The 20,632-nt window shown below is 45.7% G+C and overlaps 2 protein-coding genes across 3 annotated transcripts in view; one reads left to right on the top strand and one right to left on the bottom strand.

The window, feature by feature from the left end:
* The window catches only part of pax10 (paired box 10), a 38,856-nt gene extending 18,371 nt beyond the window's left edge, over nucleotides 1-20,485 (bottom strand). Inside the window, exon 1 of the mRNA XM_060902325.1 lies at nucleotides 20,455-20,485. The gene's annotated coding sequence lies outside the window, so the exon portion shown is untranslated. The remainder of the gene's footprint in view (nucleotides 1-20,454) is intronic.
* rcn3 (reticulocalbin 3, EF-hand calcium binding domain) lies at nucleotides 11,088-20,620 on the top strand. 2 transcript variants are annotated; one of them, XM_060902323.1, is made up of 8 exons: nucleotides 11,088-11,194; nucleotides 15,314-15,522; nucleotides 15,620-15,813; nucleotides 15,978-16,150; nucleotides 16,271-16,331; nucleotides 16,437-16,528; nucleotides 17,543-17,650; nucleotides 20,498-20,620. In XM_060902323.1, the coding sequence occupies exons 2-8, from the start codon at nucleotides 15,317-15,319 to the stop codon at nucleotides 20,603-20,605; spliced, it is 942 nt and encodes a 313-aa protein (XP_060758306.1). In that variant the 5' UTR covers nucleotides 11,088-11,194; nucleotides 15,314-15,316; the 3' UTR covers nucleotides 20,606-20,620. The 2 variants fall into 2 exon arrangements, with proteins under 2 accessions (XP_060758306.1, XP_060758304.1); XM_060902321.1 differs by lacking the exon at nucleotides 20,498-20,620 and adding an exon at nucleotides 17,825-19,413.
* The last annotated feature ends 12 nt before the right edge of the window (nucleotides 20,621-20,632 follow it).

Below are 20,632 nucleotides of genomic sequence, written 5' to 3' on the forward strand. Positions count from 1 at the left end.
CGAGATCCCCTGAAACAGACATGAGATCCCTTGAAAACATGATTTGGGAAATGTTGGGGGGTCTCTAAAATATTGGCAAAATGATGTTTATTGACATAGCAATCGTGTGTAACGGGAAGCATTTGCATATCCGAAGTGTTGTGTTTACATCAAAGATAAAATAAACTGATATAACAACGACTGCTGCTGCCAGGTTGGGGACACAGACTAGTAGAAAGGAAGTGTGCCAACAGTGCCAACACACTTCCTTTCTACTAGTTTGTGCCCCCAGAATTTTCCCACGACTTCTATCCATGTTTCTGTAGTTGCCCCTCTTTCCCACGGTTGTTTTGCTACAATGTTTGTAGTGGGTGTGGCAGTAGGTTGAGAAAGTGTTTATCATTCGGTGCATCTTCAGATCATGCGAGTGCTAGTCTTCAGCGTTAGCCATGTCGAAAAGAAAACAAGGTACTCTTTCGAGTTTTGGATTTGTTAAGAAAAGTAAAAATGCCGAGGAGCAGCAAGACGGTTCTTCAGCAGATGACCTTTGGTGAAAGAAAGCCTTTGGTGCTGCTGTGGATCAGATGTGTTGAGTAGCCTGACTGTTTTTTTTTTCTTGCGTGTGGTATCATTGTTGACGCGAGGTTGTTTTTTGAACATGCCAATGCAGACACGATTTCCCCTGATGAGTTATGACTTCAGACGCGATGCGTGTGTGGAGGTGTGGAGTCCGCGTGATATGTGCGTAAGATAGGCTTCTCATGCGTTTGGAGATCTGCGCTCTGAGACAAGCGCAAGCACACCCCCCCCAGGGAAAAAAAGGGACCCCCCGAAAATATCGGCATAGTTCAAACACTGCTATTTTGTTTTCCAAGTTGATCAAGTTGAATGTACATCAGGCATGTCCAAAGTCCGGCCCGGGGGCCAATTGCAACCCGTGTTCAAATTTCCACCAGCCTGCAGCCTCTGTGATAAAATCAATAATAATATAAAATACACACGTACAAAAAAGCTATTTTATATTTCACCAGAAGATCGCAGCAGACCTGTGGCCGCACTCTTGCCACATGACCCTTGTGTGAACCTTTCCAGCCCATTTCTAAAATGGCAACTGTAACTAAAAAAAGGAAAGTTGACAGCGAGGGCCGCCGCTTCCAGGACAAGTGGATGGCACGGTGGTGTAGTCGTTAGCATGGTCACCTCACAGCAAGAAGTTTCCGGGTTTGAGCCCAGCGGCCGGCGAGGGCCTTTCTGTGTGGAGTTTGCATGTTCTCCCCGTGTCTGCGTGGGTTTCCTCCGGGTGCTCCGGTTTCCCCCACAGTCCAAAGACATGCAGTTAGGTTGGCGTGGGGTGGCCTTGGGCTGAGGTGCCCTTGAGTGAGGTACCGAACCCCTGACTGCTCCCTGGGCGCTCTGGTGTGGCTGCCCACTGCTCTGGGTGTGTGTGTGTGTGTGTGTGTGTTCACTGCTTCAGATGGGTTAAATGCAGAGGATGAATTTTACTGTGCTTGAAGTGTGCATGTGACGAATAAAGGTTTCTTAAAAAAAAGGTTTCTTGTTCTTAAAGTGGAAATTGGAGTACTTCATCTCATCTCATCTCATCTCATTATCTCTAGCCGCTTTATCCTTCTACAGGGTCGCAGGCGAGCTGGATCCTATCCCAGCTGACTACGGGCGAAAGGCGGGGTTCACCCTGGACAAGTCGCCAGGTCATCACAGGGCTGACACATAGACACAGACAACCATTCACACTCACATTCACACCTACGCTCAATTTAGAGTCACCAGTTAACCTAACCTGCATGTCTTTGGACTGTGGGGGAAACCGGAGCACCCGGAGGAAACCCACGCGGACACGGGGAGAACATGCAAACTCCGCACAGAAAGGCCCTCACCGGCCCCGGGGCTCGAACCCGGACCTTCTTGCTGTGAGGCGACAGCGCTAACCACTACACCACCGTGCCGCCCGAAATTGGAGCCTTTTTTCACTGAAATCCGAAACAACTGTGTCTGCCTAATTTGCCAAGAGACTGTGGCTGTTTTCAAGGAATTCAATATCAAGAGGCACTACCAGACGAAACATGCTAACTCAACATGGCTCGACATACTTGTGTGAGAAAACATTCTCGGTTATGAACCTTAACAAGAACTGCGTGAGGACAAGACTAAGTGACTCTCACCTGCGTGACATCTTGCACATCAAAACCACTGTCTTTGAGCCAGACCTGGCCTATTTACTGCAGTCGAGATCTCAGTATCACCCTTCACATTAGTGCAAGCAAGTTATTTGTTTAGTTATTCTGAGGCGAATAAATTCTAAAATCTCAGTGAATTGATTTTTTTTGTGATAATCAAAACCACAGTTTTGAATATGCACTGAGTCTTTTCAATCCGTATATTATTTGCTCTTTTGTTTTTCAATTGACAATTAAACTGGGTCTCATAAACCCGACAAATTAAATATTAAATCCAAATTTGGTCCGGCAGCACGTTTTTCCATTACGTATTTTTGATCTGAGTCTAAAATTGAAATAATGAAAAACACTGCCTTTTTCGTTTTTGATATCCGATTCAAAATCAAGTAACATATTTTTGTTTTTTGATTGTCACTTGAAAAACAAAAGAATGAGTGATACACTGATTCATATGGCCCTCAATGTTTTGTACTTCTGAATAAGATAACTGTTAGTGTTATTTTCCTGTTCACATGTTTTGAATTTAGAAGTTTACAGTGAGCATTTAATAGTGAATAATATGTAATGTTCCAAATGAACCTAGATATGTTTAATCTTCCCGAAAGTTTTTTTTCCCAGTCAGACTTTTTCTTCATTTTATGTAGTCTTCAAATATGAAAGGCAGAGTGATTTTGGTAAAAACTTGTTTAGATTTATTTGTGTTCTATGTGAAGAAATGAAAAGTATGCCATTTGCAATAAAAATTTCATTAAGTTCATTTGCATTTAATGTTAATGGTTCAAAGAATGTCAGGCTGAATGGTCGGCCCCCACACATTTTCACCTCGTCAAATCTGGCCCTCTTTGCAAAAAGTCTGGACACCCCGATGTACATTTTTCAGAAGTCAGAAGTTTTTGAACACAGCACAAGTCTGACGTCAGCCCCCTGCATGACACGGACTGTGATGACAGGAAGGTATGGGTCTGTAGTACACTCCACGGACATGAACATTCCTGTTAACACTGTAGTGTGTACTCGGATGGGAGTCGTGTGCAGTACACAGTGCGTTTTACAGCAGGACAGAGTTTCAGACACAGTGATTACAACCGCAAATGTTTTCCAATCATCATCAAATTTGGCATGCTTCACCAGACTGATGAAAAGTTTAAATTCAGATCTATATTCAGATTAATTGTAACAGGCATAAATCTGGATTAGCTCAGGGGTAGATAAAGGCTCTTTGCATTCTAAATGGGTTCTACCTGGAACCCTCCATGAAAGAGACACTCTCTGTTCTCATAGAGAGACAAGCATCAAGGAGGAGACTCCTGAACTGTGTGTGATTCAGCGCTGTGGCACTGATAGAGTGAATAAACCCTCAGACTTAAATTCATCACTGTATAACTCCACACTTTTAATACGAATCTCCCTGTAGGGGCTGAGGAACGTGTTTAACTGAATAATAAGATGAGAGATTTGAGCACAGAACATGTTTTGGAGGACTGATAAAGGGAATACTGTATTTACTTGTAGTGTGCATGTGAAAAACAATAAAACTTGCCTGATCTCATCAAGCCGGTGTGTAATAATAGCTGCACAATGCGTTATTAACCCATTTATACAGAGAAGTGCAGGAAATGAACAGAACAGGAAGCAGATTTCAGCACATTTGCAGTGTTTTTCCACCTGTTTAACATCCTAAATAACTCCTTTACTGTGTGAATGACTTGAGTCAGCTGGATAAAGCTGGAAAAACAGCTGAACATGCAGCTCGATGGGGCTTCAGGAAAACTAGAAAGTTTGATGTAAAGCGGGTGAGTCAACTCTTCAGTGCTGAAATATTTGTAAAAATGTGTCTGATCATTATTGTTTTATTATTTTTAGTGATTACAAATATATACAGGTTTAATTTTGAATCTATAACTGAATAAAAAAAACCACCCCTCATATAGAGAGCGTGCACGTGACGTCACGAGGTCACGTGATATTTGTTTATCTGCCATCTTGGACGGCATGGCCGCGCATAGAACTTAGACGAACCCGTTCTAATTATCAAGTGTGTGGGAGTCGATCTTTTGAGAATGGTTATATCTTGTTCAGCATTTGGTTGTACCAATAGACAGGGCCAAAAGGAGGGCGTGTCATTTTATAGATTCCCCGCAGACGAGGAGACACGCGCAAAATGGGTGTCCGCTGTGCGAAGAGAAAACTGGAACCCCAGTTCTACCAGCCGAATTTGTAGTGAACACTTCATATCAGGTAGGTGTAATCTTCTAATTCAATACTCCTAGTACATCTGTTAAGTTGATTTTCGGATTGAATGATAACATGATAACTGCATACTTAGAAACTAGACAGAACAGTGTTTGTGGCCGTCAGTCCGCTTGATCTCTAACGTTTAAAATGGCTATGCCGAGCCCTACTACCCTGGCCTAGTCTATGACAATGTTTTATCTTTTTGGCTCATATATGTAAATTATGTAATGGGGTGTAAATTGTGTGACGCGCAACTCTCAGTATTACTGCTAGGCTTACAAGGCATTTATAAGTCCTCATAAGTCTAATCGCCTCTCACACTCAAGCCAGCTCCACCTCCGTCATTAGGACAGGTACACCCTGGGGATCCTGGTCTTGCGACCGGGTGAGCAAACGGAGCACTGGCACCAGCTTGTAAAGTAGCCTCTTTCAATCTGGATTACGATCATTGTAAAAGGCAAGAGAAAGCCTGTTTTGTGGATACGAGTTCTGGATACGATCTTATTGATTATATGACTGGTTATTATTAGAGTGTTTTGTCAACTGTGTGTTTGTAAAAACAAAGAATAGAATAGTTTAGACTGAACTGCTTTGAAGATATGAGACCCCATCCGAGAACCAAACTGAACAGACAGGGCTATCATGATTGTCGACTCGGTACCATCAATACAAGAACATGCAAATGTGAACTCAAGCTTGCTGACTGTGTTATTCAATTCAAGAATCTATCTCATGACATAACCTGTATGCAGGAAGTGAGACAAAAAGAAGAAGGAGAAATTTGTTTCAGTGATCCAGTACTTGACGGCTGGACGATAATCTATAATGGTATGAAAACGGCTAAGGCAGGTGTTGCGATAGTACTAGTACCCCATGTGAGACTACTGGATGTAAACCACGTGGTTGAAGGAAGAATGACAATGGTACGCGTCACTGTGTGTGGTGTGAAGTTATCTATTGTAAACTGCTACTGCCCAACTGAACAATACGCAGAATCAACGAAGCAATCATTCTATCAAACCCTCCAGAAACTAGTATATAAATGTAAGAACGAACATCCCTCCTTCAAAGTTATAGTCGCTGGAGATTTTAACGCCACAATTGGACATGATTGTGACATGAATAGATGGCGCAGTGTTGGCCCATTCAATGACAACAACCCAACGAGCTTTAATGGATTACGCCTGATAGAAACAGCTGAAAGTGAAGATCTATTCTTGCTAAACACGATGTTTGCAACGAAATCTGATGAACACCGATGGTCATTTGTGTCGAACCTTGGCTATAAGTGCAGGCTAGATTACATCCTGTCAGATTGGTACGTGAAACGATCAACCACGAACTGTCAAGTCTACCTGATGCAAAGTCAACTCTTCGACTCTGATCATCGCATTGTGGTTATGACTACTGCATTCCCAACTCGGAGACAAGTACACAAGATCTTTCGAAAATCCAGACTTCCTCCCACACGTCCGGATATGAATAAATTGAGGGATGACTTGAAGATTCAAGGACAGTATAGTGCAAAATTAGACTCTTTGCTGTTGGGACATGGTGAAGATAGTACCGAAATAGATACAGTAGAAGAAAGGATGACTGAGGCAATCATAGAGGCATCCCAAGAAATAATACCATCAAAAAGTAAAAGAGAGCTGAATAAGCCATGGACGAACTCAGTATACCAAGACCTTACACGGAAATATTGGGCTGAAAAGGACCCCAACAAAAGAAAGATCCTATACTATGAGACAAGAAAGATGCGAACAGAGTTGAAGAACAAGTATTTCCAAACTAAGGCGGACTTACTGAATACTGCAAGTGAAGAAAGAGACACAGAACAAGAGTTTCGTTTGATGAAGGAGTATACATCTCTAACACGGCTCAATAGACCATTGGTCCCAATGCGTAGGTTGGAGGAGCATTTCTCTACGCACTTCAGCGATCGTGGGTATGAACCACAGCCCGAATTGGAACATCCGGAGAATTACCCATACATACTGCCACCAGATGATGCTCCGAAAATAGATGACTCAGTACCAGAGCGAGGAGAAATAGAACACAGTATCAAGAAACTTAAGAATGGCAAATGTCAAGGAACAGATAAAATATATGCTGAACAACTGAAATATTCGCAATCATCAGGTCTTCTTAACTTTATGGTACTACTCATCAGCTTGATTTGGTCTTATGCTCAAGTTCCAGCAAAGTGGCTAACAGCTAGTATTACTTGCCTATACAAGAAGGGTTTAAGATCACTGGCAGAGAATTACAGAGGGCTCAGTATAATAGCCACGATATCCAAAGTCCTGTCTGGAATAGTTGTTGAAAGAATAAGGGAAACCTATGAGTACATCCTCCTGCAATCACAGTTTGGCTTTAGAGTAAACAGGTCAACTACAGACGCAATATATATACTACGCCAGCTACTTGAAAACACAAAGAGATCAAAGGAACCAGTGTACATAGCATTTGTGGACCTCAAAGCAGCATACGACTGGATACCAAGGGATGCCTTATTTAAGTGTCTGAAGATCAGACTAAAATCCCCCCATTTAGTATCCATACTGCATGCACTGTACACCGGCACAAAAGCGTTTGTGAAAGGAAGTAAGCATCTCTTCGACACACTGGTAGGATGTCGCCAAGGCGCACTTGAGTCCCCTGTCCTATTCAATATCTATATGGACTTTGTAGTCAGGGTAGCACGAAATGAAGTACTAAGGGATTGCCCAGGTGCAGGTGTGAACGTTACATACTGCATTCCCAATGAAGTATCACCACGGGAATACCGCTCAGAGGCCCCAGCACGTGGAACTACCCAGATTACCGAATTGCTGTATGCTGATGATGAGGCGATTTTTGCAAACTCAATAGATGAACTAAAGAACACCCTAGAGATTTACGATCGAACCTTTGCACGCTTCGGCTTGAAAATGTCTTATGTAAAAACAGAAACTATGCCCTTTAACGTAAATGAGGAAATAAAGAGCCAGGCAAGTCTGCTCACCATTGATGGTAACAAAATTAAGAATGTAAGGGTTTTTAAATACCTCGGGTATACAATTACCAACGATGAAGAAAAGACGTCTCGTTTCCTATTTGCAAGAATTGGAGCGGCCTACCAGAAATGGAATGAGCTAAAACATATCCTCGCAGATAAGCGAGTCAAACTATCAACTCGAGTCAGATTCCTCGCCACGTGCGTGAGATCTCGCCTTCTATATAGTATACAGGCATGTGCACTGACTGAAAAAGAGTTGGATACAGTGGAAGTGATCTGGAACGGATTTCTAAGGAAAATGGTCAAGGGTGGGTTTCAACGCATCAATGCTCCCACAAGAGAAAAGCAAGTGTCCGATGACAGTGAACTAGATTGGAGATACAAAATTTCCAATGAAAAACTGAGGGAACTTACAAACACTCCTCCTATCCGCATCTTCTGTCAACGCCAGTATTTGAAATACCTAGGCCATGTTTGCAGGTTACAAAACTGGGCCATACAAAAGCAAGTTCTTTTTGATTGTAGAACACAGACCAAAGTCTGGACTAAGGTCGAAAAGTTGCTTGGGGTGGATAGGACACAGGCTAGGCGGTGTATGATGGACAAAACAAGGCTTATGCAACTGATGGATGTTAGACTACCCCCATCAGGAGCGCCCCAAGGCCAGTAATGTGCCAAGAGGGAAATATGATGATGATGATGCCTTTGAAAGGCCAATCCATAGTAGGGATGGCGAAAACTAAAAAAAACTTGACCGACCACCGAGCCTCATTAGCCGGTTAAAGACGGTTAACCTATGAGTTTAAACAGGGATGCAAACGGCGGATGCGCCTTTTTCACGGCTGAATCGTGCAGATCCGATTTTTTTTTTAGGGGGGGTGTTGGAGTGTCTGAATAATTTCATCAGAGTAAATTCTGTATTAAAATTACTAAATAAGCAAATGCCACAGTCCATGAACCATAGGAAGTATGAGAAGAAAACAGTAAATCAGAAAGCTGCGCATGTTTTCGCGGAAGCTGCGCAAATGTGCGCAGCTTTCTGATTTACTGTTTTCTTCTCATACTTCCTATGTTTCATGGACTGAGTTTAGATTTCGAACATTCCTACAATAAAATGTCCTGCATTGTCTCTTTATGATAAACGTCTTAATGCCACTTACCCGTGAGGTTATCAAGTAGACATTCTTCTTCGGAACCTTCCAGAGGTATAGTTGAGATACGCATCCCGCAACAAAATATTTATAAGCTTCCAGGCTCTTGTAAGCTTTGAGGGCTTTGCCAGTGTAACACGATTCACGATTAACGAGAAAATTGTAAATGTCGTGGTAGGCCAGATCGGGCAAATCGCCGGCACCGCAGCTCCGAATTTCCCTGAACAAGGATTGCGGCAAGTTGTACGGATCTGCAATCCCCAACCTGGAACACTTTTCCACGTAACGCTGCCTCACGTCACCTTCAAGATGCTGAACAAACTTAGACAAGTAATCGCGCGATGTAGATGGGGTATTTTCCGAATTTTCTTGGGGATTACTGCCTGGATCCATTACGCTTGCGCAAGGTAAACAATCCTGAAGCCGTCCAATATGGCGGAGTACACACGTGCGGGTCACGTGACTGCACATCCTCTATAGGTGTGTAGAAGGCAAGAACGCGTTATCCTAATGGGCTTCATGGGCAGCTGCCCAGGGCCTCGGCCACTAGGGGGCCTTGGAGGTAGCGAGATCGGAAAATATGAAACAATATTTTCAGAAGTTTTGATCATATTGATAACATTTTTGATGCATTTCGCCACCCGTAAGGAAGCCCACCTTGTCCCGTCGCATAAATCACCCGTCATTGTCAGTATGATCACTGTCCACTATGTCTTCACACGCTACGCCAGCTTGAGTTCAATGATTTAATTAATGACTTCGCTTTCCAAAAAAGTAGGAAAGTGCCCTTGTAAGTTGACCCATGGCTGTCAAACTGAATGCGCAAAGCTGTGTGCCGCTGCTGTTTGGGACATTACGTGTGTGAAAGGATGAAATGTTTCACATAGCCTAACATTTTCAGATTTATTTCTGAGAAGCAAGATATTTTTCTTTCTTTGTTATCACTCTTTGTTTTCACAAGTTAAAAGTCGCCTGGATTCCAAAATGAAGACGAACGGTTATATACCAAATGAATGTTCTTGTTGTGAATACTAAAGAAACTGTTGTAGGCCTAGGTTATGTTCTTGACGTTGTTCATTGACTCACTCATTCAAAGGCTTCTTGAAGTTAAACTTTAATTAACCAGACTTGTTAACCGTGATGTCTGATGGATTTTTTCACCATGCAGTTGCCTATTTCACCATTGCCTTTTCTCGATTAAATAGGTGTTGATGGATATAAAGTTTTATCGTTCAATAGTATTTCTAATTGTGCCACTGTCATTATTTAAGTTTCTGTGTCTAGGTAGACAGGCACGTCTGAGGGGGTGAATTTGCTGAGCGCAGTTGACAACAGGCGGGGGTGGGGCCTCGGGGGGTGTGTGTGTGTGTCTGCCCAGGGCCTCGGGGGGTGTCTGCCCAGTGCCTCGGGGGTGCAGGGGTGCGTCTGCCCAGGGCCTCAGGGGTGCGCCTGCCCAGGGCATGGGGGGGGTGGGGGTGGGGGTGGGGGGGGGGGGTGGGGGGGTGTCTGCCCAGGGACTTGACAAGGGTTAACGCAGCCCTGGTAGAAGGAAAGCAGAAAGATTGTATGATATTTTAAAACATTTCCCCACTGAATTAGATAATGGAGATAAAACTGTTTCCCCTTGTATGTATGTATGGTTTTTTCATTATTAGTTTTCTTGCTTGTTTACTTGTTTTCCTTTTTTTATTTCTATCCATGGACATCTTTAACTACAGCATTTCCTACATAATTTGTTTTCAATTTTGTCTTATAAATTGTTTATAAGACATTTTTTATCAGATTGTTCCCTTTGATTATTTCTCTGTTCCTCCCTATATTTAACAGGATGATAACATGATGTTGCCATATTGGTTTCGGACATTTGTACTTTTTCAATAATGTGTTATTTAAAAAAAAAAAAAACGTAGAAGGACCTGTTTAGGTAGATATTTATGTGCCTTTTTCCGTGTCGCGTTTTGTGAACTTGGAAAAATAAATTAAAAAACAAATAAAATATCAATGCAGCATTTGATGTCTAATTAAATTTTAGAATTTACTCTGTGTGTGTGTGTGTGTTTAATACTTTGGCAACCGATGTTGACTAAAATTAATGCTAATAAAGCTGTTTTAATAGTTGCTAAGCTAACAGGCAGTGCCACTCAATCACTTCTACAGAAATCACTTCACGGACTGCATCTTTACAGTTAAATTATACAGAACTTAGTACTTTAAATAATTACAAGATTTCGCCTTAACAACTTACATCTATACTAACATTCAATTTCAAGCGAGCATGTTGATGAATTTAATTCAGGCAAACATCACAGCTACCCCGAGGGGTCCTTGAAGATGCGAGTTGGACAGAAGGGAGATTGCGCGCGCTTCAGCATCTTCAGTTTCATGCGCGTTCGCGTGTCAACGTGGCGCCTCGGAGCCAGTCGCGTTCACGATTCCGAGCAGGACCGCCCACTGCTGATCTGTGATTGGTCACTTTGTGTATCAATACGGGATTTTGGGAGGAACGTGTACGATGGGGACCGCCCCCTCTTGCGCGTGATTTAAAGAGGCAGAGTGCCAACGCGACTGAATCCGTGGCGAAAAAAAACAAAAAGCAGAAGAGCGGAGTGGAGAGAGAAAGCGCAGGACTCTGGGTGAGTTAAAGCTCGGGGCTCTGGGTGGGTGAGTTAAAGCTCGGGGCTCTGGGTGGGTGAGTTAAAGCTCGGGGCTCTGGGTGGGTGAGTTAAAGCTCGGGGCTCTGGGTGAGTTAAAGCTCGGGGCTCTGGGTGGGTGAGTTAAAGCACGGGGCTCTGGGTGGGTGAGTTAAAGCGCGGGGCTCTGGGTGGGTGAGTTAAAGCTCGGGGCTCTGGGTGGGTGAGTTAAAGCTCGGGGCTCTGGGTGGGTGAGTTAAAGCTCGGGGCTCTGGGTGGGTGAGTTAAAGCTCGGGGCTCTGGGTGAGTTAAAGCTCGGGGCTCTGGGTGGGTGAGTTAAAGCACGGGGCTCTGGGTGGGTGAGTTAAAGCACGGGGCTCTGGGTGGGTGAGTTAAAGCGCGGGGCTCTGGGTGGGTGAGTTAAAGCTCGGGGCTCTGGGTGGGTGAGTTAAAGCTCGGGGCTCTGGGTGGGTGAGTTAAAGCTCGGGGCTCTGGGTGGGTGAGTTAAAGCTCGGGGCTCTGGGTGAGTTAAAGCTCGGGGCTCTGGGTGGGTGAGTTAAAGCACGGGGCTCTGGGTGGGTGAGTTAAAGCACGGGGCTCTGGGTGGGTGAGTTAAAGCGCGGGGCTCTGGGTGGGTGAGTTAAAGCTCGGGGCTCTGGGTGGGTGAGTTAAAGCTCGGGGCTCTGGGTGGGTGAGTTAAAGCTCGGGGCTCTGGGTGGGTGAGTTAAAGCTCGGGGCTCTGGGTGGGTGAGTTAAAGCGCGGGACTCTGGGTGGGTGAGTTAAAGCGCGGGGCTCTGGGTGGGTGAGTTAAAGCGCGGGGCTCTGGGTGGGTGAGTTAAAGCGCGGGGCTCTGGGTGGGTGAGTTAAAGCGCGGGGCTCTGGGTGGGTGAGTTAAAGCTCGGGGCTCTGGGTGGGTGAGTTAAAGCTCGGGGCTCTGGGTGGGTGAGTTAAAGCTCGGGGCTCTGGGTGGGTGAGTTAAAGCTCGGGGCTCTGGGTGGGTGAGTTAAAGCTCGGGGCTCTGGGTGGGTGAGTTAAAGCTCGGGGCTCTGGGTGGGTGAGTTAAAGCTCGGGGCTCTGGGTGGGTGAGTTAAAGCTCGGGGCTCTGGGTGGGTGAGTTAAAGCTCGGGGCTCTGGGTGGGTGAGTTAAAGCACGGGGCTCTGGGTGGGTGAGTTAAAGCACGGGGCTCTGGGTGGGTGAGTTAAAGCGCGGGGCTCTGGGTGGGTGAGTTAAAGCTCGGGGCTCTGGGTGGGTGAGTTAAAGCTCGGGGCTCTGGGTGGGTGAGTTAAAGCTCGGGGCTCTGGGTGGGTGAGTTAAAGCTCGGGGCTCTGGGTGGGTGAGTTAAAGCGCGGGACTCTGGGTGGGTGAGTTAAAGCGCGGGGCTCTGGGTGGGTGAGTTAAAGCGCGGGGCTCTGGGTGGGTGAGTTAAAGCGCGGGGCTCTGGGTGGGTGAGTTAAAGCGCGGGGCTCTGGGTGGGTGAGTTAAAGCTCGGGGCTCTGGGTGGGTGAGTTAAAGCTCGGGGCTCTGGGTGGGTGAGTTAAAGCTCGGGGCTCTGGGTGGGTGAGTTAAAGCTCGGGGCTCTGGGTGGGTGAGTTAAAGCTCGGGGCTCTGGGTGGGTGAGTTAAAGCTCGGGGCTCTGGGTGGGTGAGTTAAAGCTCGGGGCTCTGGGTGGGTGAGTTAAAGCTCGGGGCTCTGGGTGGGTGAGTTAAAGCTCGGGGCTCTGGGTGGGTGAGTTAAAGCGCAGGACTCTGGGTGGGTGAGTTAAAGCTCGGGGCTCTGGGTGGGTGAGTTAAAGCTCGGGGCTCTGGGTGGGTGAGTTAAAGCTCGGGGCTCTGGGTGGGTGAGTTAAAGCTCGGGGCTCTGGGTGGGTGAGTTAAAGCTCGGGGCTCTGGGTGGGTGAGTTAAAGCGCAGGACTCTGGGTGAGTTAAAGCTCGAGGCTCTGGGCGGGCGAGTCAAAGCGCGGGGCGGGCGAGTCAAAGCGCGGGGCGGGCGAGTCAAAGCGCGGGGCGGGCGAGTCAAAGCGCGGGGCGGGCGAGTCAAAGCGCTGGAGGGGCGCGGGGCGGGCGAGTCAAAGCGCTGGAGGGGCTCGGGGCGGGCGAGTCAAAGCGCGGGGGGCGGGCTCTGGGTGGGCGAGTCAAAGCGTGGGGGGCGGGCTCTGGGTGGGCGGGTCAAAGCGCGGGGGCGGGCTCTGGGTGGGCGGGTCAAAGCGCGGGGGGCGGGCTCTGGGTGGGCGGGTCAAAGCGCGGGGGGCGGGCTCTGGGTGGGCGGGTCAAAGCGCGGGGGGTCGGGCTCTGGGTGGGCGGGTCAAAGCGGCGGGGAGGCGGGCTCTGGGTGGGCGGGTCAAAGCGGCGGGGGGACTCTGGGTGAAAGCGCAGGGGGACTCTGGGTGAAAGCACGGGGGGGCTCTGGGTCAAAGCACAGGGGGACTCTGGGTGGGTGGGTGGTTCAAAGCGCGGGGGGACTCTGGGTCAAAGCACGGTGGGTGGGTCAAAGCGCGGGGGGACTCTGGGTGGGTGGGTCAAAGCACGGTGGGTGGGTCAAAGCGCGGGGGGACGGTGGTTGGGTCAAAGCGCGGGGGGACGGTGGTTGGGTCAAAGCGTGGGGGGACTCTGGGTCAAAGCGCGGGGGGGCTCTGGGTGGGTGGGTCAAAGCGCGGGGGGACTCTGGGTCAAAGCGCGGGGGGGCTCTGGGTCAAAGCGCGGGGGGACTCTGGGTCAAAGCGCGGGGGGACGGTGGTTGGGTCAAAGCGCGGGGGGACGGTGGTTGGGTCAAAGCGCGGGGGGACGGTGGTTGGGTCAAAGCGCGGGGGGGCTCTGGGTCAAAGCGCGGGGGGGCTCTGGGTCAAAGCGCGGGGGGGCTCTGGGTCAAAGCGCGGGGGGGCTCTGGGTCAAAGCGCGGGGGGACAGTGGTTGGGTCAAAGCGCGGGGGGACTCTGGGTCAAAGCGCGGGGGGACGGTGGTTGGGTCAAAGCGCGGGGGGACGGTGGTTGGGTCAAAGCGCGGGGGGACTCTGGGTCAAAGCGCGGGGGGGCTCTGGGTCAAAGCGCGGGGGGACTCTGGGTCAAAGCGCGGGGGGACTCTGGGTCAAAGCGCGGGGGGACAGTGGTTGGGTCAAAGCGCGGGGGGACTCTGGGTCAAAGCGCGGGGGGACAGTGGTTGGGTCAAAGCGCAGTGGGGACTCTGGGTGGGTTACAGCACTGGTTTCTTGTTTTTGGAAAATTGAGATTTACTAGAGTTATTAATTTGCACACAGATAAACCTCGTGTTTTTTCCTTTTCTTTGTGCAGCTGAGAGTTTGTGTGAAATGTTTTCAGGGTTTAAAGCATCTTTATAATTTAACTGTGATTTTGTGCAGGATTTATCACAATAGCTACCTCATTTAAAATGAGACCTGTGCTTTGGTTTATATCTCAGTGAAATAAATGCGTTGAAGACAGGGAGGGAGATGATGATGATGATGATGTGATTTATTCTGAACTTCATTTATTTCTATTTGTCAAACTAATGCCAGAATTATTCAGGTAAATTTATGAAGTCTTTTTTTTTTTTTCCCCTGTGGATTTAATTCTGCTTGAACAAAACCAACACTTCTGTATTTCAACATTAACATACAAACAGTAATGACCCAGTAAATATCCTGTAGTAAGCTTTCACTGGAGGAGAATCACTCACATTCAGTAATTAGTGTTTTTTTTTGTCTGTTTCTGTCTACAGTTGAGTCAAAAGTTTGCACACCCTTAAGACATGGAGAATGTCTAGTTTATAGAAACGAGACAATTTGTCAGGTTGCACAAGTAAGAAAAAGGGCATATGTACTATGTATATAATCATTTTAAAAGTGAACTGTGAAATTCTCTTCACCTGTATGTTCAACTTTTAATATCCACCTTTATCTCCTTTTCATATCTTCTAAACAGCTCTTAAATTTTCTTGTTCTTGCTTCTAGTCAGTGATTTATGTTTTTATTTATCGAGCTGTCGTCTTTTGATTTTGGCTGCTCTTCTGGATTATTAGTGTCTCATTTGCAGAGGCACCCACATGGATGCAGAATTGATGGGGTGTACAAACTTTTACACTCAGCAGTGCAAACTGCATTACATGAGATCACTTTGTGTGTCAACAGGAAATGCAGCTGTTTATCCTCTCGGTGATTTTGGCGTTCGGCCTCGCCGTGCCTCCTCAGGAGAAACGTGTGCATCACCAGCGTGATCTGAGTGACCACGCCCATGACGATGCTCACGGCTACCAGTACGACCACGAGGCCTTCCTGGGCAAAGAAGAAGCCAAGACCTTTGACCAGCTGACCCCTGAGGAGAGCAAAGCCAGACTTGGGTACAGAGCCATCTTCTCAACACCTTTCATTCCAGAACGTTCTCCTGTTTCCGCTTTGCGTTTGTAACTCCTCGTATGTTTAATTTACCTCTTTTAGGAAAATCGTAGACCGCATTGACACAAATAAGGATGGCTTCGTTAACCATGCTGAGCTGCACCACTGGATCAAACACCGGCAGAGGAGGTACATCGAAGAGAATGTGAACAAGCACTGGAAAGATTATGACGAGAACAAGGATGGCAAGATCTCCTGGATGGAGTACAAGAGCACCACCTATGGAACTTACCTGGGTGAGGATCATGCAAACACGGAATTGTGGTGCTGAAAGGAAAAGCTGTGGCTTTGAATTTCCATGCATCGTTCAGGACATGGTCCTGCCAGTCTGAAGTGTTCCTTTAATTTTGAACTACAAGGCTAATGTAGCTAACAAGTAATGAAAGCTGTTTTTTGTTAGATGATGACTCTGAGTATTTGGAAGACAGAGAGTCCTATAAAGCCATGCACGCCCGAGACCAGCGGCGGTTCAAGATGGCGGATAAAGATGGAGATGGCATCGTGATGAAGGAGGAGTTCACCGCGTTCCTCCATCCAGAGGAGTTCGATTACATGAAGGGAGTTGTAGTGCAGGTGATGAGTCCGATAGAAAAGCGTTACCATAGCGACCACAATCTGTTCATCACTGATATTAGTGAAGCTAACAGAGAGCATGTCGTGGTCGTCCTCTAACGACTGTTTCCGTCCCAACAGGAGACGATGGAGGACATCGACAAGAACGGAGACGGCAAGGTCGATTTAGAGGAGTACATCGGTGAGTTCTGACACAGATGATCGAGAATAGCGTGTGAGAAAATAAACGTGACTCGCCACGTAAAATCTTGAGCATGTGTGAGACCTGGTGCTGTGTGTTCTGTAGGTGACATGTTCACTCCTGAGGAGGGCGAGAGTGAACCCGAGTGGGTGACCACGGAGAGGAAACACTTCTCAGAGTACAGAGACCTCAACAAGGTGTGTATAGTCCCCTTCATCAGGACAAACATCACGATGAAGAGTGTGAAAGTCTGGGTTAAGACCGAACCACTGCTCACGACTCCGAAAAGAACCGGATCAAAAAAGGGAGTAGTTACAGCTGAATTAAAAAAAACAAACAAAAAAACCCTGTCTCCGTGAGGGAGAGGCATGGGCCCGGTACCAATCAGTGACATGGGGAGGCATGGTCCCGGTGCCCGTCGGTCTCGGGGAGGGAGGCGTGGCCTCTGTATTGTCTTCAGAAATCCTTCACTGCTCAAAGTGAACCTTTTTATCCTCTGACTCTTGAATAAGTTTTGAGATGCAGCTCACACCAGAGAAACTCAGACATTCTGCCTGACCAGAATGGAACAAATAAAAACTTTCATAAACAATAAAAACACTTAAAAAAAAAAAAATTCACTAGTGATGCTTTCTACTTCCTCAAACCTGCTGATCAAAATGTCCTTCTTGGTTTCTCAAATTGTTTTCTATTTTGTGAGTAAAAACTCTTTCCAGTCATGTTTAATATTTAGACTTCATTTCTGATAAATGATTTTAATTTAAACCCTCTTCCACATCAGTGATAAACAGATCATTTCAAAGATCCACTGTAAGGTAGGCTTCAATAACTCCGCCCCCTCCTTTTGGTAAACTGTGATTGGATCTTATTTTGAACCACTGTGAAGATGAAATGGGCGACAAACTGATTTATCAGAAAAGGACATTCACGTTTTTAAACTGATGTGTAAATAAGTTTAAGTGATGAAGGTGATCCATCTAACTCTGCTGATTTATAAAGTAATCTTCCCTGCACCATCGTTCACGAGGTAACGCCAGCGAACAAATCCGAACCGTGTGGAATCCTGAGGTTTCCTCGTGAAAATGTTCAGCTTGACTGACTGCACATTTTAAATAAATTTTTCCTGAAACTGATTCCATAATAAACACGTTTTATAAACTTTAACACAATAAAATTCATTGAACAGATTGAATAAAGTTGACTCTCTTTAGGACGGCTTCCTCAACGCTGATGAAGTTGCTCACTGGATCCTTCCTCAAGACGTCGATCACGCAGACAACGAGGCCAAACATCTCCTCCACGAGACGGACAAGAACCACGTGAGTACACGCTCATAAAACCTTTCACGTCATCAGATAAACTGAACTAATTCATATAATTAATGCATGACAAGTCTTTAATTGACCCCAAACGATGTAATTAATTTTCTCTCTCCGTCCTTTACCTTTTCATTAATCCTCTAACCAATGGATCTTCACTCAACACTCAATCAGGACGACAGAATTTCCAAGGCAGAGATTCTGGATAACTGGAACATGTTTGTTGGGAGCCAAGCCACTAATTACGGAGAAGATCTGACGAGGAAACATGATGAGCTCTGATCTGATTTAAACAGAGTCAGATTTAAATATACAGAGGGAGGGAGGGGAGTTTCATTCCACAGGGAAAAGAAATTAACTTTTTTTTTTTTTAAATGGGTGGGAGGGTTAGATTATTAGGAGCGGAACTAAAGGTCAGGGGTCAAAAGAGAAAGGTCAGGAGGCTGGGAGGGAATTTCAGTTTACCTGAAACAGATCGTATTTATTTAGTCACACACTTTACTCATTAAAAAACCAGGTTTATGCGCTCACACACACACACACACACACACACACACACATACACACCCAAAACAGCACGTTTCTCTGCCCCGGGTGTGGCTGATGTGAAGAAGCTTCCATTGTTTGTTCATATGACACAATACATCATATATATAATTTTTTTTTAAAAAAAGAGACAATGTTGAAAATAACACTACTACGCTTTTAAAAAAAAAACGATTGGCTAAAACACTCCATCAAATAGGCAGCACATCTGAGTCATGTGACATCAGCAACTGACTCCTCCCACTCCTGTGCTGCTGTAGTTGTTTCAGTCCAAGTTTATGAAAAACTTTTACTTCCTAAAAATCATGAAAACACATTCCGTGTCTGATAAACATTCAAGCTACAGACTCCTCAGAAAGCTTTATCTGCTTATGTTCTACAAATAAACATGAAATGCAGATCTTTACCCTCGTGCTCCTCTCTAGAACATCACATGATCACGCGGCAAAAAAAGAAACCTGGAAGCAGATGTGCCAGCTCTGTGCACACGTACATTAAAATACTGTTTGATTTCCTACCCAACATTTCACGCATTTTGAGCAGCGGATCAGTGAAAATGTCAGCCATGTAGAAACGTTTCACGATATCCGTGAGGGACATTAGGACTTGTGAAAGGACATTTCAGGGGTTGGTCACATGAGCGCTTTATTTAGAAAGATGTTTAGAAGATAAATCTGGGTGTGCAGACGTGTACTATGGTGGTCATGTATGTTTTGGGCCGTTGGAGCTATACGCAGTTAGTTGTGGCATCCAAAACAGCAGCGGGTGCTGTAATAATGCAGGATTTTAAAAACTATTGAGAGGTATGATTTGGGAAGGGACTGGGTGATGGCATTAACAGCAGAGGTTGGGGTGAGGTTCTTCACCTGTACACTGTCTCTATACTCTCCACCCAAACCCAGATGATCAGGAGGACCTCAGGGTCATGGGGTCAGGATCAGCCACACTCGGGAATCAGTTCACGTTTGATCATTAACACAGCGGAGTTACGCACTGAAGAAACACAGCTAAGTGCCTGAACGGACTTGTTTTACACACACACAGCTGCCTGATGTCTCATCACCTGGAGACGCACCACTCACCGCGAGAGAGAGAGAGGGAGGTATAGAAGAGGACAGAAGGTGTTTTTTAAGCAAAACACATTTTTGTTATTGTTTACTGGTGAAACATTTCTCTGTGAATTCCAAATCAAATAAACCCTGATCCTGTTTTTTTTAGGCTTGTGTGTTAATTCTGAATGTTTCTGTAAATCTGTCCAAACGACACTGTGTTCTGGAAGTAACAGGGAGGTACAGAACCCCAAATCATCACTGCTTTCACAGCATGCCACACTTCATTCAGTTTTCATGATTAAATCCAGTGGCGTGCAAATATGAACATGCTCAGGCGTTTAAAGGTGCTGTGTGTAATGTTTAGAGCCCTCTGCTGGCTGTGATGTGAATTACAATGATAACTTCATTTTCTGTTTAAACTGCAAATACCTTCACCTTTAAAGACAGAGAGGTGACGTGAATTTAATTTATAGGCAAGAAAACTGTTATCTCTCGTGTTTTAAGGTGTTACAGGTTTGTAAACTTTTTTAAAACTGCAAACTGCACCTTTAAACGTCAGGTTGAATTAGAAATGTATGAAGCTTAAATAATTATCTGGGTGAAACTGATCACATCTGTACACTTGAGTTTTTTAAAAAACTCAATATTTCTGTGTAAAAGTGACTTGATGGGCGGGGCTTTATATGAGCACAGTTTCTGATGTCACCAAGTAAAATTACTGACAGCTTAGGCTTTGAATTAAAACAATTCTCAACAGATGTGATTTGGTGCTGAGAATGTGAAACAGTATAAATGTGACCGTTACGCTGTAGATGTAACTATATTGTTATTCTGCATGCGTGAGGGCGTGTCCTTTCTGCATAAATCTGGATTTGTTGAGAGTAAAATTGAACAGCTGTTTCCACATCATCGATACACCCAGTGTAAAATGTGGAAAAAAGTCCAGCCTTCCAAACTTATTTTTAAACTTGAAGACATTTTACTGAACGCAAAACAAACAGTTTGGATTGTGAGGTTTTGTTTTTGCATCTGTTTACTCCAAATGTTCTGCACACAGTGTGCTCAGCATTTTTTTTTGCTTAAACGTGAAATCTTTAGCTGCCCTCTTCCTTCAGGACTGGACTTTATTTATTAAGAGTTTAGACATCAGTTTCTTGGGGGAAAATGCTCTCTATAGTTTCTACTGCTTTTCTTATCACCGCTCACCTGCACTGAGGTGTTCTGGGGTGTGTGTGTGTGTGTGTTTCAGGATGGTCTTCTCTCGGTCAGCGAGATCATGGACGGAATCGATGTGGTTAAAATCAGCACCATCACAGACTACGGCACTCTGTTAGTGACAGAACATGATGAACTTTGACCTCTGGAAATTTTCTAATTAAAAAAA

Source organism: Neoarius graeffei, chromosome 20 (assembly GCF_027579695.1).
Source record: "Neoarius graeffei isolate fNeoGra1 chromosome 20, fNeoGra1.pri, whole genome shotgun sequence".
Lineage (NCBI taxonomy): Eukaryota > Metazoa > Chordata > Actinopteri > Siluriformes > Ariidae > Neoarius > Neoarius graeffei.

Coding starts and splice junctions, on each gene's coding strand:
- rcn3 (XM_060902323.1), top strand. CDS start 15,317: ATGCAGCTGTTTATCCTCTCGGTGATTTTGGCGTTCGGCCTCGCCGTG. Junction 15,523..15,619: donor GAGAGCAAAGCCAGACTTGG/GTACAGAGCCAT, acceptor TACCTCTTTTAG/GAAAATCGTAGACCGCATTG. Junction 17,651..20,497: donor ACGAGACGGACAAGAACCAC/GTGAGTACACGC, acceptor TGTGTGTTTCAG/GATGGTCTTCTCTCGGTCAG.